The 18,804-nt window shown below is 41.3% G+C and overlaps 1 protein-coding gene across 2 annotated transcripts in view; it reads right to left on the bottom strand.

The window, feature by feature from the left end:
* The window catches only part of STARD3 (StAR related lipid transfer domain containing 3), a 43,357-nt gene that overhangs the window by 19,857 nt on the left and 4,696 nt on the right, over window positions 1–18,804 (bottom strand). Inside the window, exons 2-3 of one of the 2 annotated variants that reach the window (XM_042474740.1) lie at window positions 11,718–11,781; window positions 6,134–6,413 (exon numbers count right to left, since the gene is read on the bottom strand). In XM_042474740.1, coding sequence (XP_042330674.1) covers window positions 6,134–6,343 — 210 coding nt within the window. In that variant the 5' untranslated portion in view covers window positions 6,344–6,413; window positions 11,718–11,781. The remainder of the gene's footprint in view (window positions 1–6,133; window positions 6,414–11,717; window positions 11,782–18,804) is intronic. The other variant, XM_042474741.1, reaches the window with a different exon arrangement.

The following is an 18,804-nucleotide window of genomic DNA, read 5'->3' as shown; positions in this document are numbered from 1 at the left end:
AGATTTTGGTTTGGGGTTTTGAATGAGATCTCAGTTTTGTAAATCTGTATTTTAGCTTGTGTTTTTAAAGTAGAACAATGATGCAATTGTGTTTTACCTTTTGTATACAATAAAATAATAATAATAATAATAATAATAATAATAATAATAATAATAATAAATGAAAAGTGTAGCCTTTCATTTCATCTACTTTTCCTAGGCCAGCTATCCTTCCTCAGTGCCTTCCAGATGCATTCAGCTACTATTCCTATAATCTCCCCAATGGCCATGCTGGCTAAGGACAATGAAAGCTGTCATTCAACACAATAGGCAGGGCTGAGTTAAACTGACTTCCCTTCCCTTCTAAACTTTAGAGTCTTCATTTTTAAGTTTAGAAAGAAAGAAATTCAGTTTATAAATAAGGGAAGATTACTAAGGGACATGCTAGTATATGAAAATTAAGAACATCAGAACTGAAGATTTCTTTGTGGTGTGTATGTATGTACTTTCAAGATGCTTGTTGACTTATAGTGTCCCTATGAATTTCACAGGGTTTTCTTAAACAAGGAATACTCAAGAGGTGGTTTTGCCAGCTCCTTCCTCTGAAATATAGCCCTGGGCATCTGACATTTGTTGACAATCTCCCACAATCAGTGATGACACTGCTTAGCTTCCAAGATTAGATAGGATCTTTTGCCTTTGGAGTTAGGTAAATTCAAATATTCCACTCATTCTCGCTGATAGCTCCTTGTTGCAGTTCTGTATGAATTACAGCTTTGTCTCTTATTAGGAGAGCAGTGACTCATTCAGAAAATATACAGGTGAGGACAATCTTGTGCTCTAACAAACAAATGACCCTCACAACTTGAAGGAGGACCTCTTTTGAAAGCATGCTAAATGTATTCCACAGGTGGGGAATGTGAGGTGCATGTGGCCTCCCAAGGCTGTCGTTCAAACCACCAGGGCTTCCCATCATCTGCCTGCATTTTTATTGTAACAAAACTCTACTAGGCCAAAATTAGCCTAAGCAGGCTCTAAATGTACCAATATAAAATAAAATAAAAGTTTTTTTTTTTAAATTGGGGCGGGTTGCACCAGGAGAATGCAACCCTCATCAATGGAAGGTCAGCGTGGCCTTTCCAACCTCAGGCAATTGCACACTCTGTTCATAGCCTCTAACATGAATTCTAAGTGATGCCCTATTTCATTTGGCCCAAATCTTTGTTTTTTGGTGATCAATCTGTTCATTTCATTGCCCTGACTCCTCAGAAACTGAAGGCAATGGCTAAAGGCAAGATAGTGAGCCTTGCCAGAAAGGTATGTAGCCTAGTTCATCTTGGTGTTTCAGAAATCAATTGATCTATTGGCAGAACCACCTAACCTTAACTTTATTCATTGAGATCTACCCATGACAAGGGAACCATGCAAGTCTCTTTTACTCACAGATCGCCACCTGCCTGCCCAGAACAGAAAATCAAATTAAGTGTGTAACAGGCCGCATATGTCAGGCAGGATATAAGCTGAGACAGGCCAATCGTTACCATGGCAGCCATGAAACTCTACGATGCACATGGCAAAGAGGCTGCAGATTAAATGTTGAACTTCTCCAGAACAAGAAGCATAAAAAGTCTTCACATGAGCACCTCTCCTGTCTGCCTATGGAGATGAGGCCGCAATGGGCACAGCTGGGAGAGATTTAGAACTCCCTCTCTATTTGGTAATGCCTGCCAATTCAGTGGTATCATCCAGGACTGAGTTCTGGAATGTTGCCCATTCACCAACTTGGCATTCAGCAGTGGCACCTTAAAGAATGGATAATTTGCTAAATGACCACCAGATGTCCCCAGAATAAGCAGAAGAGGAGACAAAGCACCATTATCTAGCATACTCTTCTCCAACCTGGTGTCCACCAGATATGTTAAATGACAACTCTCAGAAACCCTCCCCCAGATTGAAAGATTCTAGTAACTTTAGTGAAACATACCTGGTAGGCACCTATGGGGAAAACAAGCTTAAAATAAAGGGAAGATCATCTCCTAGGCTATCCTACCTACTCTACCATATTGTTTCCCCCACCAACCGAAAAACAGTACCATGCTTACTCAAGATATATTCCCCTGATTCCTCTCCAACATTACCAAATGCAGAAAGCAGTAAAACCAAAAACCAGTACAATCAGTAAGCACCATAAAACAAAACACTAGAAGTGTGAGGCGCAGGCAAAGTGTGGTCAAAATAAAATAGCACCATAAAATCTAAGTGGCAGGTTAATACCAATAAAGAGTTATATACAGAGGGCAATGTGGAGCAGAAAGCAGTGGTTCGTTTTTTAAAATCAGAATTTAAAATATATCAGACCTATGTAAACCTGTGACCTCCAAACTACAGTAACTATGCTTTTGCTTTCATCCTGAACATAGTTGCACCACTTCTGAAAGATCTTCCTTTCAATAAGAGCCCTACCGAATGACCAGCGTTCACTAAACCACCCTCTCCCCCTAAAATCATAACATAGCATTTGCAGAATCAGTTTATGGGACATATAGGGGGAAATAGGTGTAGATGGAAAAGCAACAGCAGAAGAAGGCAATCACCCAAGCAAGTAGATGAGCATAGAGGATATGTGACTGGATAGATTGAAGGGAGCTGGACAAAATGATAGGCAATCTGAGATGAGGCATGGCTAGGCTATTAGCTAAATCATGCTTTCAGTCTGTGCCATAGTTCACTTGCCTATGGTACTATAATCTCTTTTTCCTGGGGAGCCAGTTCCAGTTGGAGGCTATCTCCATGATTCAAAATTAAGCCCTAGGAACACTAAAAATTTATAATCCCACAAAACTATAGCCCCCTCTAAGCTTGAAAACTATGGCTGGGTCCACAACCTAGATTCCTGGCAGATAACCCATAATGTGTCACTCTTGCTCCACAACTCATCTAATCCTGTGAACTGCTCTGTGAACCACTGGGCTCTATTCCTGATTCCTCTTCCCCCACTCCCCCCCCTTTTTTTTGTATTTGAGCTGCCACTTTCCATCTCATGTTTCTTTCCTACTGAGCTATCAGAGACTTTTCCTTTGAACATGATGTAGTTTTTCATTGTTGCTTATCTTTCTCCTGAGATAAAAAAAAATGTGTTCCCTTTATAAGCAGGCCATCTATCCATGCACACGTGTATATAAAGTGCATCTGCATGTGGCTGAGAGCATGTTTTGCTCCAAGAGGGTTCTGGAATAAAGGCATTCAGCTGTCAGATAGGTGGCAATTCACAGCCTTGACAGCCTGGATGTAAAGACATGCAAAACCTCCTCTCCAGGGATTCCTAGAACTATCAGTTATTGCTTTGGAGCTTGTCTTGTCACAGTGGTTCATACATACAGCTGAGCAGCTGAAGGAAACATTGGACCCTCTAGATGTTTTGCACTGCAACTCCCATAATCCCTAACCATTGGCTGTATTAGTGGGACTGATAGCTACTATCAAGTAGTGTATAGGAAGCTCTCTCAAACATCTTGAAGGAAACATTTTGTCTAACCCTACTGTTAGGGATACCACAGTGTGAATGCATCTGCTGGCTCGCACATGCTGTGCCACCACAGAAATGTTTGCCTTCATCATATTTATGGAGTGAGTTTTTTTATTCTTGCTATTCAGTGGTCACTACTGGTATGCCCATATCATAATTGGTATGTGTTGCCATCTGGTGTAGCTGTATCTGCTTTCGTCTTCTTTTTAAAGAAATACTTTTATTGTATATTGGAAAGGATCATGATAAAGCAAGGAAGAGCAAGAAGAAAAAGAAAGTGGGGGAGATACATAGAGTAGGGATGCAGGTTGGGCAAATACATGAATATAAAATGACCACAAGTCATGCTGCTCTTTCCTTTATAACATGGTCAATATTAGACGTTTTCTACTTGTTTCCTTGACAAAGACTTAAGTTCATGCCTTGGTCACTTCCTGCCTTGATCACTGCAATTTTCTTTTCACTGGTCTTCATTAGATCATTTTAGGCCTCTGGTTTCCATTTAACATTCTGCTACTATGATTATTTTTTTGGCCCATCATTTTAAGTTCCTCCACTTTTGATACCTCTTTGTTGGCTGCCTATTCCTTTTAGGATTCAGTGAAAGCTTCTTGTTTTTACTTTAAAGCCCTACACATCCCTGCTCCTCCTGTCTTTCAGCCTTCATTTATTTTTACCAGTCTGCTCAAAACCTGTATTTTAGAAACTCTAAGCTTCCTCTTCCTTGGCTTGGTTTCATCCTTTTCACTCACTGCTCCATATTCCTGGAATGACTTCCCTGAACAGTGGCAGACCTCTCCTTCCTTCTTGTTTTTAAATCTCAATTAAAAACTTCCTTGTTTTCTAAAGCTTTCAGAAGTTTAGTTTAATACTACTTTAGAATCTTGTATATGTTCGTTATATGCATCTGTCAGTTTGCTTTATATTTATTGAAATGTTTTTCCCTGTCTGGATAACCTGTTTTACAATGGCATTGCATAATTTTATGTTTGTATTACTCTTTCCTTTCCCTTTGTATGTGTGTGTGTGTTTGTTTTAGAGTGTATGCCTTGTATGTCAATGGCACTAAATAAATAGGTGTGAAAACAGGTTTTCTTGAAGTTGTCTATAATATACATGTTTATTTGTAGCTAAAACAGTTAAGGTTTTCTGACCACTGAATGATACAAGGTGAATGCACTAGAAGTCTAAAAGTGAGTTTATTTGCTGACCACTTTACTGCTAGAAATGTACAGTATTTACACCAAATGTGGGCAAGAACAGAACACAGGCACACATGGATGCCCAGGACCCCACAACTCCCTTCCACTTGAAAGAAACAAATATCACATGCTCAGAAGTCTTGGTAGGGTGTGAATGTGATTTAAGAGTTTAAATGCTATTTTGGCCTTTTGCTGCCAGGCCTATTTCAGGACTGTAGTAATGTTTTTTAGAAACTAGAAGTGACCTTTAGGCCACATCTCACTTCTTAAAATAGGCTACTTTTGATCTGAAATAGGCCTGGGGGTTATGGAAAATTTAAGTTGGGGGGACAATCTTTTTGGGTTGTATTTCCCATTTTTGGCAGTTTTTAAATAATGGGGGATACTGAGGTCTGAAGAAGGCAAAAACAGCCCTTCGCTCATCAGACCACCACAATTTACACTGCATTGTCACCACCACCAGCAGCTGCTGGAGAAACACAGCACTGTTTTGCTACTCAACTGGTTTTCCTGGTGCTTAGCTGACCCAATTGTCCCTCTGAAGGAAAAATTGTTTTTATAATGTGTAGGCTGGGACATTGACTTGAGTCATCAGGTCACCTGCTTCTGGCCCACACTATTCCTGATTTGTGTAGGTAAGGGCTACCAACATAAAGATGTACGCTCTCTTTCAACTCAACAATTAGAACAGTTCTAAGAAATGAGTCACTGTTTGTCTCAGCCTTCTTGATCATTTTAACAACAACTTGACTAAATTCAGTTCTGCCTCAGCCGTTTTAGGCTGAAAGGAGTTGAGAATGAAACAAAAACTCCCAATAATAAAACAAGGGGCTCTTCTCTTCTGTTCTAAGAGAAACCATTGTGTAAAAAGGGATGGGCAACAGGCAGGCTGCCAAATTTCTTATGGCCTTGTAGGCTTCTTTTTGCAAGTAGGAAAGATGGCTGCAGCAGCAATCATGTGAGCTGACCAACATTCAAAAAGTTCGAGATAAAAAACAAAAACAAATTCAGGACTCTGCCAGCCAGATTAGCCACTAGTCAAGCTGACTGAGGGTTTCTGGAATTTGGAGTCCAAAAAGTAACACTCTTCCAGCTCTATTTTTTGCTGAAGCAGCATCACTTTCTAAGCAGTTATAGCTACAGAAGAATGCTGCCTAGGTCAACAAAAAACCTCGATTGCTGGTTCTGACTGGCAAACTGAAGAAGGAACAAGCCAGCAGCAGCAACATGAAGGAATCTAGCAAACTGCTGTTACAGTAGGAAAGCCTATTCTCTGCATACACTCTAAATTTCCTAAGCATTTCTGGGCTCTGAATAGTTCATTGCTCTAAGTTTATTGTAACAATGGGGGACTGTCACTTCTTGCTTGCTTGAGCAGATGTTCAGGGCAAAAAGAGCATCATATTCCCAGTTTCTCCAAACTCACATTCAGCTCAATGATCCAAAGAAGCGAGATGAAGAGAAGGTCAAAAGTCACAAAAAGGCAGAAGGTCCGCCGCACATCAGAGATGGCCCTTCTCCTCTCAGGAGAGAAGTAGTGGTGAGGAGAGAAGCCCTGGGAGTATGAAAGTGAGGAAGCAATGGCAGGAAGACTCTGTTCCAGGTCACTGTTCTGCAAGCTCAACGGCTTGCTCATCCTCAGACAGAGATGAAGTTGTGGGCACTTGCATGCAGACCTGTCATTCGTGACCTTGTCAATGGCTCATCTGTATGGGTGAGAGAACAAAGAGAGAACATGTAGATAAAATCGCCAAGATGCTTAAAGACATCCTTCTTTCCAAACGACTCAGGGCAGCATATGTGATAGTTACGTTGTTTTATACTCAAAAACTGCATCAGACGAGCCAGGTTGAGAGAAGGTGACTGGCTCATCGCCACCTAATGAACTGAGTGGTATAAACACAGACCTGAACAGAAGCTACTAGGACAGTTCAGGGAACCAACATGGTGTAGTCAGTACGGTGCTGGACTGGATTAGGGAGATTTAAATTTCAGTCTCCATTTAACCATAAACCTCACTAGTTGACTTTGGGAAGATCTCTTTCTCTTAGCGTGACCTATCTCAAAAGGTTGTCGTTGCTGTGAGGATAAAGAGGGGAAAAAGACCTACACAAATTGGAGGAAAGGTAGAATTAAGCCTAAGAACATACAACTCAATCTCATCTTTACTTTATCTACAGCAGCAGTAGGAAAAGTAATGACCTGCAAATCACATATGGCCCTTCAGGCAATTTTGAGGCCTTTAGGGGACTCCCCCCAATATTTTGCAGTACTGTATTAAAATAAAATGTCCCCATGACAGTTTATGTCCTGGTAAACTCCCAGTTCACTTCCTAGTTGGGAAAAAAGAAAGATTATTTTGTCCCGTTCCAGACGGGCGCTATGAGGTGCCATTGTGACATGCGAGGGGCGGCGCTTTCAGACGCCCCTTGCCCCTGACGAGGGCGTCAAAATGGCAGCACCCTGTACACATGGGTGCCACCATTTTGATGTGACGGATGCCTAGCGTCTGCACGTCCCGGCGTCATTGGCACACTGCGGCGTCACAATCGCACTGCAAGAACCCGCTTTGTGCAGGTCCTTTTTGTGGGTTCTTTTTGCTCCACGGGGAAGCCTCGCGGTCTGGAAGCTGCAGCTTCCCCACGGAGCAAACCAGGGTGCCGGGAGACCGCCCTTTTAGGGCGGTCTGTATCCCGCCTTTGGTACTAAAACAACCCAAGAGGCCCCAAAACATGGCCAAAAAAATAAATTAAAAAATCCCATGACTCCTAAGGGATTCAGGAGAGGGGACATCTAATACAGTAGAGAAATATTTTTAAAGGTTAAAAAAAAATATCAGGGCACATAGTGAGGAGATGCAGCCCTTCAAGGTCTCATGGGATGCAGTTGCCTATTCCTGATTTACAGTGAAATGGGAGCTCAGTACCCCCCTTCCCTCCTGAGAGAACAATGAACAGGCACTGGATATCAAATATAATATTTAGGAGAAATGGTGAGAGCAGCACACATCTTTCAAATTAGTTGTGGCTCATCTTTGTTCCATATGCACTATAAACTGAATAGAAAGCAAGTATGAAAAATGCTGGGCCTCCTTACTCCAGCTTTTATCACATGAAGCCCATATGGGGATTGAGAGAACAGTGCCTCTCTCACTAGTTGCTGCAACTGTTACATCAGATGGTGGTTTGCTGACTTGGAAGGAACCAAAGGTCATCTAATCCACTTTCCTAACCAGAATTGGAGGACTTTTTTTTGCCCTCAGTAACTAAACTCCAGAAGCAGATCACAGAGGAAGCCAAACTTCCCCCGCTTTTAAAACACACCAGCCTCAGGAGATCTTTGCTCTCTGCTTTTTCTACAGAGCTGGGTTGAAGAAAGAAGGCAGCAGTGATTATATGAAAGGAGAAATGCCAAAGTACATTTGGGGAAATGGTTTCCAAAGTTCAGAACAGAACACAGGCATAGTTTCATTTCTACTTGATGGCTTCGACCTGCTAAACATATGATAGCAGCAACCAAGGGGAAGAGGGGACTCTCCTTCTGAATATTTGTCAAGGCAACAACACTCTCCATAAATGTAAGTGCCCTGGTGCCATGCATGTGTGTTATATTTCTATGGATGATTTCCAAGCAACATGCAACATACAAAGCACAGCCTTTTGTAAACATGGGGAAATCACATCTCACTACCCAAGAAAAAGTGGGGATTTCACTTCCTAAAGGATATAAAAGGTCAAAGGCATCTCAAATTGAAGCAGCTCAGCCTTCTGTGACCCTCCAATATTACAGTACACGAATCTGGAAGCTTCAGTCCTAAAAAGTAACATTTCCAAGTTCTGCTTATTACTGATTGAGTCCCCCCTACCTGTAATGCTTGGGACCCAGATATGAATTTGGATTTTGGAGTTTTTCAGATATTGGAATATTTGCATATACTTAAATCTTGCAGATGGGACCAAGTCTAAACATGACATTCATTTATCTTTTGTATAAACACATTGAAGGTAATTTTACATACAATATTTTTAACAATTTTGTGCATGAAACAAAGTTTGTGTACACTGAACCATCAGAAAGCATGGCATCTCAACCACTTAGGTAGACAATTTTGTATTTTGGAATATTTCAGAATTCTGTATAACCTGCACTATTGCAGCCTCTATTGTAGAAAAAAGCATCTCTGGATAAGAATAAGGAGTTTTCAGAACAGGTGCTAGGTATTCACAGAGAAGAAAATAAAGTACTCTGCATGAGGGGTAATGTCAAGTAAATACTTTTTAAAAAATTACACACACACACACACACACATTTTTGTTCAAAATAAATGACCACAAGAACAAAAGGACTGGAGCGTAATGCTTTATACTACAACTACTATCAATCCCAGCCAGTATGCCCACTATCGCAGTTGGAAGAATGCTGTTTGATGTGTGAACAATAAGATTCCAATTCAAAAGATAATGACGGTAATTTCTAAAGTCAGAATTTTCAAAAAGTCTGCTTTCCCGAAAGATCCATTTATGTCATTTCAAGTACTTTTAGTAGCTATTTTTCTGTAGCTGGTAGAGAAGCAGATTTCCAGATTCATGATCCTTCCCACCATTCTATAAGTAGATAATATTTTATTTCTACAGGAACCGTTTTCTAAACAATTTAACAACACTAACACAGCAAAACATAACCTTACTCACCATTTGATGGACAATTATAGCCATCTGGCCCTAGCATACTTAATTTTCGGGGAGGTCCACTACATAAAACAGAAGCCACCTAATTTATCTTTCTTGTATGATTCATTCCATATATTTGATTCAATCTTGGGTGAGTCAAACACCACTTACAACACCTTATATTGGGCTTCTCTCAAAGTGCAAGATGTAGAAAACACTCTGATAAATTCATTAATTTTTTCTCACATCCCGTATCAGTGTGCCTATATGTATCTTCTCCACGTTAGTATGATCTCTGAAACAACTAGCACACAAATATGGCTACTTCCCCACAAAAAAATGTTGGCTACCTCACGTACTTAACAATGTGATACTGGCACTTATAAACTGTGACTGCCCTCTTGCTTACCAGTGAATTGGTTCTGAATGGTGACCTGCACCACTTCATATTGCAGGTAGGGAATCACAGGAATGGTGACTCTTCCATCCTATCACCAAAATTTGAGCAAACAGACAACTAGCCTACCCAACTATAAAGATTCTAGTCTAACATTTTAGGGTGTGTGTGTGTGCGCACGCACTGAAAGAGCAGTTCAGAGGTTTAGTACCTTGGTGAGAATTAGGTGATTGTGAAGGCATGGCCTCTAAAAATTTGCCAATCCCTACAGATAGTGACACAATTATAACCCTGCTACTTCTCCGAGAAAGTCTGAAAAACCAAAACCTGATTATATGTTGAGTTCTAGAGAGCTTGGATATTTAGCTTGGATGGCTTTGACAGAAAATGTGATGGGCAGATTGAAATTATTCAAAGAATATCAACTTCTGCTAGGATTACCAGCCATAAGAATAACAGACTAGACAGTCTCCAACCCAGCAAGGCAACACCTAAAACAGCATCTAAAAGTTTTCCTGATGCAAAAGCATGGAGACTTCTTGAAAAATTTGGTGTTCTCTGCAAAGGGGCTTGTAGCCTCACAAAGGATTAGAGAGAAACTGGATCTCAAAGCAGTAGCTTTCTGTTTTGCTAATAAAATTTAAAGTTTATTTTCTGGATTTTAAGAATCTCTCAGTACCCGCATGGCCAGAAGGTGGAGGGGCCTGCCTATCTGAATGAATACCCCTCCATACCAGCTAAACTGAGGACAACCGCAACGTCTTGACAAATGCAGGCCTATCACTCATATTGCCATTCTTTTTTCCCCTCTTGTATGATTTTTAACACCTTTACCTGATGAAGAAACAAGTGGAGCTTCAAAAGCTTGTAATACATATATTGTGCATTTTGGATGTCTCCATAAAGATATCACAGCTTTGTGGATATTGGATGTTATTGTACTTTGCTATGTGGCCAACACTGTTACCACTGGATGTTCTCTGGACATGAAGATGCCACTTGTTAGCCACAATAGGGGAACCCTAAAGACAGCACCAATGGATTGGGATTTTGCTATTTGAGGTTTCTGCTCCCAATAGTTCTTATATGTGCATGATCTGAGATTCACAAGGCATCTCCTTCTTCTGGGGGCTGGGTTAAGCAAAAGAGTGGCTCTTCAGGGATGTTGGTTAATGACTGTTAACTTACCTGAAACTATTTGTCTCATGTTCTTTTTGACTGTTTGACACTGGTGCAAAATGGAATATTTTTAGATTGCAATTTATGGAGATTTATATAAATTCCACTTCAATAATGTCAAACAAAAAGGGCTGTTATCTCTGGTTTACAGAACTGAGTGAAAGGAAAAATTCCACAGAGGCTGTGGAAACAGATGAATCTAAATGTTTTTTCCCTTTCAAAAGGCCCTAGGAGCAACCCACTTGTTAGTACCATCCCCAGAAGAAACGGATAAGTAAAGAAATGAGTGGCTATCTGAAAAAAACAACAATAATTTTTTTGTTGGATGGAATAAAAGAAATAAACTGAACCTTTTTGTGAGCAAGAATAAACCAGAATTTGTGAACCAGAATTCTTTATTTTGTATCAGAACAATACCACAAGCAGTGGATGGTTAGCAGAAAAGGCACAGGCACATTAAAGGCTAATTGACGCATACAGCATTGTTGCTGAGACCTTGACATGAGAATATGTGGGACTTGAACTTTCTTCAACTATCATGGAGGGGGGAAATGCAGAAACCAGAAACTCATACATGTGATTGCTACAGCAGAACTAACTTTATTTTTGAAACTATCAAACCACAGAAGTCATATATAGTAAGAGCCAGTATGATCTAGGGGACAGTAATGAATGGTATCCTGGGAGATCCAGGTTGAAGTCTCCAAGTGAATCATGAAACTCAATGGGTTACCTTGAGCAGTCACTCTGTTAACTTGACCTACCTCACATGGCTCTTGTTGGGATCAAGAGGTAAGAAGAAAAGCCAGGTTTACTACTTTGAGGTCACTGGAAAAAAGATAGGATATAAACATAGCTAATAAATAACATTAAATAATAGCATACATGCCAGAGAAAGCAAGCATGGCGAAGTCGTCTAAATGTTATTGAGACTCCAGAAAAACATGGTTCAAATTCCTATTGGGCCATGGTAGCCCACTGGGCAATCTTGGAGAATTTACAGTCTGTGAGAGCCAGTGTGGTGTAGGACTATGACTCTGGAGGCTAGGGGTCAAATCCTTGCTCAGCTATGGAGACTCACTGGGTGGACCTGGGAAAGTCACAATCTCTCAGCCTCAGAGGATGGCAATGGTAAACCCCCTGTGAAGAAACCTGCAAGAAAACCTCGTGGTAGGTTTGCCTTAGGGTCACCATAGCTCAGAAATTATTTTAAGGCACACAAAAACAGCAGCCTTAGAAGAAGGTAATGGCAAACCCGCTCTGAACAAATCTTGCCAAGAACACACACTGACAGATTAATCTAGGAGGATCACTGTTAAATTGGGAATGACTTGGACTTTCACAATATACTTCTCCCACACAAACCTGGGCAACCAGAAGGCCAAGGATGTCCTAGTATAAGTGATTTACTTTCAAGGTAAGTCATGTAAAATATATGGGAAATGTTTCTGCTAAAGCAGCTATACTACAAGAAACAAATTGAGCTCTCACTTGAGTTTAAAATCAAAGAGGTTGAAAAGTTATGCTCCTCTCTCACATATTATACCGGTTCCCACTTTAGCTACCCCAGGTTCTTGTAAACCCCAGAGAATCCAACTACTCTGTGCTTATGTTCCCAGCATCACCTTTCCATTTTTTCCCTTGCCCCCTTTTTGTTGTTAACTGTCTTTGCCCCTTAGGATGCACCATTTCCAAAACAACAACAACAAAAAACCCACTTGATGCCATGGGGGGAAAACCCCCACAATACTTTTCATGTTCTTTTCCCCCTGGAAAAAAGAGTTGGAGGAAAAAGTGAAGAACAAGGATTTTTTTTTAAAGCAGCCTTTATAGATCTAAAACCACTTTGTTCTGTCAGGAACATAAAATGTATTATGCATGATTTGGTCTGTTCATTAAATTATCATGTTTTGGTATACTAAATCTGAAATATAGCTTAGTGAGACAATAACTGCAGATTTGCTAATTGAAATTACTTTTAAAGCTTTAAATTCTAGTTAGAAATGAAGCTACAAGTAGCGGAACACTAAGAAATGTAACAGCTCTTAGTTTTTTGACAGTTCATGAAAAGCAGCCAATGGGCAATACCCAACAATCGTGTTGAGCCAGTGGAATAGTGGGATCTAGCAAAACTGGTAGGCTGGCCCTCGACTTGCCCACTGCAGCCCTCCCCTAAACCAGCTCTAGAGGGCTGGGATATCCTACAAACCCAGTTTTCAACCCAACAGGGAGCTGATGCAGGGAGGGAAGGGATAGGAAATTTGTGTTGCAACTGCAGGCAAAACACTTTGGAGTTTATCGCATTAAAAAAAAAACCTGACTTACCCCTTGCATTTTACAGTCAATTTTGGGATGCAGTCAGATATTACTGCAGGGGAAACGCCGCTGATGCCGCCACCTGCTGCATCCTGCCTAAAACCCAGCTACAAGCCACACTCAGCTGGCCGATTTGCAAAGTCAGGAGCTTCCCGACATTGCAAATCGACTAGCTAGGTGCAGTGTGTAGCTGGATTTTAGGTGGGATGCAGTCAGGTGGCAGTATAGGTGGCATTTTCTCTGTGATAATACCTGGCTGCATCCTGTAATCGAATGTAAAACACAAGGGGTAAGTTGGGTTTTTTTTAATGCGATGGACTCCTAAGAGTGACACTAGAAAGTATCACCCTTATTGTGACAAAGGTATTTATTCTTAGTATCATCTCTACCCCAGTGTCAAGGAGACAACAAAAACATTCCTCCTTTTCCGAAAAGGAACCATGAAAAGAAAAAGAACTGTGAAAAAGACCTTTCTAAAATTCATTTGATAGCAATTTTACTGGACAAACGTTTGCCTAATTACTTTCGTTTTCAAAGAAAGCACATTATCATCAGCAGTTTCTGCTTCATTTTTATCCTCCTGATGAAAGTCTAAAAACTGATGAGCTTTTCTACCATTTCTAACACTAACTTTTTGACTTCGTGAATTACCCAGAATTATGTCAGTTTCTTTCACATGCTGCAGAAGTTGCTGAAACAGGTGAGAAGGAAGGGGAGTCCTAGTCTCTATGTCACCACATAAAGGTCTTTTCAGGATGTCTCAGGAGAAATCCGCTTGCCAGAATCCTAGACTGTATTCCTGAAAGTGATCTATGAAAGTCATTTCTCAAAAACTAAGGATTGCTAGAAATGATTTTCCTATATAACAATATGCAAAGAAGCCTTTATTTGTCATGCTCAAATAAAATATTTCATAATTCAACATATTCCTTCCAGGAGCAATCTCCCTACCCACAAAGCCCTGGAGAACACAACTCCACCACTCCATTTTTTCAGGTCCATATACCATTTCAGGACATCTCATCTCTATCTCCATTTCCTCTCATATGGACAGCCATACCATATGATTGCATTATCATAGAGTTAAGACAGGTAATTCACACCTGCATTTTGAAAGTACATACCAAACTAAGGACATGATTTCTGCACACCTGTGTGACTCAGGTGTAAAAGTTGCATGAGTATATCTAATAAATGAGAAAGGGAACATTTGGATTCACTTTTAGAGTCAAGGTTACAGGGGGAGCAATGTCAAGAGAGCAAGTGTGCTGTAGTCGTTTGAGTGTTGGACTATAACGCTGGAGACTAGAGTCTGAATCCCCAATTGATCATAGAAGCCCACTGGGTGACCTTGGGCAAGACACATTCTCTCAGCCTCAAAGGCAAGCCCATTTTGAACAAATCCTGCCAAGAAAACCACATGATAGGTTTCTCTTGTGGTTGCCATAAGTCAGAATTGACCTGAAAGCACTCAAAACACACAGAGAAAGGCCATCTGTCTCCCATTGGGTCGTACAACAGATTAAGCCTGAACTCTCCCTGGAAGCCAAGATGTCTAAATTGAGACTGTCGTACTTTGGCCACATCGTGAGAAAAAATGATTCATTACAAAAAAACAACAATGCTGGGAAAAGTAGTGGGCAATAGAAAGAGAGGAAGACCATATGGCAGATGGTTGGACTCATTCAGGAAGGGCACGGGCCTGAGCCTGCAGGACCTAAGCACAACACTTGAGGACAGGGGATCTTGGAGATGTCTTATCCACAGAGCTGCCATGAGCCAGGGTCACCTCAAGGGCAGTTAACAGTCAGCTTTCTCTTCCACACTAGAATGGGCCAAAAGAAGCCCAAAATATAAGCCAGTCCAAATATAACTCCTCTAGTGCAATAAAAAGGGATGTGGTGGCTTAGTGGTTAAGACACCAATTCTGACGATCGCAAGGTCAGAAGGTTGGCAGTTCAAGGTCCAAGTGCTACATGATGGGAAGAGCTCCTGTCACTAGTCCCAGCTTCTGCCAACATCTCAGTTTGAAAGCATGCAAATGCAGGTAGATAAATAGATACCACTTTGGTGGGAAGGTAAACAGTGTTCAGTAGTCATGATGGCCACATGACCACCGGAGTAGTCTTTGGACAACACTGGCTTTTTGGCTTAGTAACAGAGATGAACAACCACCCCTACAGTAAATCACAACTTGAGAGCCATGTCTAGGGGAAACGTTTACCTTGTGTGCTATACGGCAATGCTACTCAAAGTAGTAGTCTCTGGACTGGTGTTGAGTCTGTGAGCCATCAGCTGATGGGCCACAAAGGTTCCACAGGGAGAAAAAAACTGTAACCAATGGACACAAATGTGGTACGAGTCCTTGGTCCATTAGAAAAACACTGCTGATCACCCAAACCAGGCAGTCTGAGAATTGTTGCTATATAGCACCCTAGTGAAAGGTCTTGTAAGAAGGGGGGCAGCCCGCCTCCTCCTTTCCCCCAACTTTTGTCTCCCCTCAGACCTGAACAGCATTACACAGCTCCTCTTCCACAGTGTTGCAATCTTTCTGTTGCTAGTATAACCCCGCTTCTATTTCCCTGCAAGTATCTTCTGTTCAAAAATGCTGCCTGAACAGTCTTTGATTTTGATAGCATAGTTAGACTATTTTAGATGGGAAACTACTGCCATGAATTACCGCACTGAAACAGTAGATAACTAGCTGATAGAGATATGCAATTTTCATGGTGGCACAGCTACAAACACCACTCTGGCTCCAGATTTTGCAAAAATAAAAAAAAAATAAAAAAAAATACGGGCAACAGTGACTTTCCCAAACTTTGTGCCTGTCAGATGTAGTGACCTGCAACTTCCATCATCCTCAGCCAGCAAGAGTCTACACCATGTTTCTCAAGGTGTCACTGGAACCCTAGAAATGTTCAGGTTCCAGCCACAAAAACTGAACTGTATCCAGATGTACTTGGAATTTTCCAGCAAATGCAGGAGCACCAAGAGAAATAAAATTTATAACTGTAGGAGGAAGTTTACATTGTTTAAACAGCATGATATGCCTTTAGACTTTGCCCAGACATCAACGGCATGTTTTTCAGCCGTTTCACAGAATTCAAAGGTTATTTCCAGCTCCAAAACATAGCTTTCGTCAAGCTTTCTGGAACTAATTTTGCATTTGAGACCTAAGATTCAGGAGAGGATGCTGCTTTTTGCCAAATGCAACAGGACCACTGAGGTGCACACAATGAAGCAAACAGCACCCACACCCTGCCATTTAATCGATCTGGGGTGGTTTAATCTTGTAAAGCTGTAGTCTTTTTTGGACTACAGCTTCCAAACTCTTTAAGCTAGCATGGCCCCTAGCCCTGCTGTCTGGAAGATTCTGGGAGAAAAGAAGAATATTGCCAAGTTCTGGTGCTCGTCCAGCTTTGGTGATCTTGCCTTTCCAAGCTCTGGGGTGGGGAATAATTTATGACTGAATAGTAAAGATGTGACAGTGGGATGGAGGATTGAAATATGAATTGTTTATCCTTTCGTTAAATAAAGTAGGGCAGGCATTTGGGATAAAACTGCTTTTACCAAACTCAAGTACTAATAAGCTAGCTTTGGCGCTTTACAGAGTGCCTAAAAGGGCACTCTGCCGGCGCCCATGTTTGCTGCGTGGAGTCGCAGTGGACAAACCGTGCAATTCCCCCGTGCAGCAAAAAGAACCCGCAAAAAGCAGTTGTGACACCGCAAGGTGCCAATGGTACACTTGTGGCATCATAACCATGCCACGCGGACACTAAGCTCCTGCCACATCAAAATGGCAGTGCCCATGTGTACTGGGCGCCGCCATTTTGACGTACCCAGTATGTACTAGGGGTGAGGCCTGATTGAAAGCTGCGTCCTCGGCCAACCCCTAGTACGTACTGGGGGCGGGCCAAAGACCCGTCTAGAACAGGCCAATGTAAATTAATATGTAAAAGAGAGAGAAAGAGGGGAAGGGGAAGCTTGGCTGGTGCATCAAGGATGAGCAGAAGTCACACTTCCTGCTCAATGGAAGCCTCCAAATTTCCACCTTCTGCTTTCTGAACATGAAGCATATCAGAAAGGGAATTTCCCACCTCAGGCGAGAGTACAGAACAACAAAGCATGAGGGCTGGACAAGGAAAGAAGACTGCTGATTTACCGTAGGTAGTTGCAGAAATGCATCCCCTTCTTTCTGACTGGAATGAGACACAGAAGCTGGGCAAAGCTACCCAAGGAATAGATCTGGTGAGATCACTGCAGCATCCTGAGGTGAAATTCATAAAGCCCTTTTGTTGAGGAAAACAAAAGAGTGCCAAAGACAGATGTGGTGCTCCCAGTACCATGTGGCTCATAATATAAACCAGGATTGGTTCAACAGCCTGTTCAAAGTTTTTGCCTGTACTTCTGATCACCAACCCGGCTGCCAGTAATATAGATCCAATTGTTTAAAGCCCCTTAAGATGCATAGTGACTGTAGGGAATTAGATTGCAAAAGCTGTTTGGGATGATTTTCTCTCATTGGTTAAGACGCAGCGAGTGTGTCAATTCTCAAGCTAGTCAAAATTCACAGTGGGATGTGGAGTGCAGACGCTGGCAATATTGCAATCTCTCCCCACCCTGCCGCCCATCAACCATACACATAAAGAGACAAAAGTACAGCTGGACCTCTGTATCCAAGGATTCAACAATCCAAAACTTGAAAATATATATATTTTAAAAAATCCGAAAAGCAAACTTTGATTTTGCCAATTTCTGTATCTTGGTCATCAGACCAAGAAGCAAAAAGGACCAGGACAAATAAGAAGGCAATGTGTGAGTATTTAGAATTTACTCTGCCTTGTTCATGCACTGAAAGCAGCTCACAAGTGAACAAAAACAATTAAAAACAAAACAAAACAAAACACAACCAACTAAAAGTTAAATGCAAACCATCAGACAATATAAACCCAGTAACAACAACTAGGGAGTAATAATGTCAAGAACAAACACTCAAAACATCCAAAGAGGCCGATGGCCTACTAGAACAAACAAACAAACAGTCTTCAGCTTGGAACAAAGTGTCATCAGAAAGGAAGCAAAACAAATTTCAGGGCAGGGCATTCTGAGCCTGGGCACAACAACAGAAAAACCTCTATCACATATTTCTGCCAAACAAGCCTTAAATACGGGTGGGAGGCATAAAAGAGCCTTTCCCTCAACGAACTGTGAAAACAGGCATGATGATATGCTAAGAGGCACTCTAGGTAACCTAATCCTAAATCATTTAGGGATTTTACACCATAACCTAACATCTGTTAGATTTAGGAATAAGTTCAATGGGACCCTCTCCCAGATAGCTGTATGCAGAATTACTGCCTTAAGATAACAATCAGCCCTTTGAATTCAGACCAGATATAAACCAGAAGCCAGTGAAAACAGTAGAGCAAAGGAGTAAAAACCTCACTATGAACAGTTTTAACTAGATCTGATGTACTGTAAAATCAAAGCACTCACTTGGTTAAGACAGGCTTGCAAGGTGGCACACCCAGA

Source organism: Sceloporus undulatus, chromosome 6 (genome assembly GCF_019175285.1).
Source record: "Sceloporus undulatus isolate JIND9_A2432 ecotype Alabama chromosome 6, SceUnd_v1.1, whole genome shotgun sequence".
NCBI classification, from domain to species: Eukaryota; Metazoa; Chordata; class Lepidosauria; order Squamata; family Phrynosomatidae; genus Sceloporus; species Sceloporus undulatus.
Note: the sequence above shows the minus strand (reverse complement) of the source record. Positions and strands in the feature narration are given on the sequence as shown.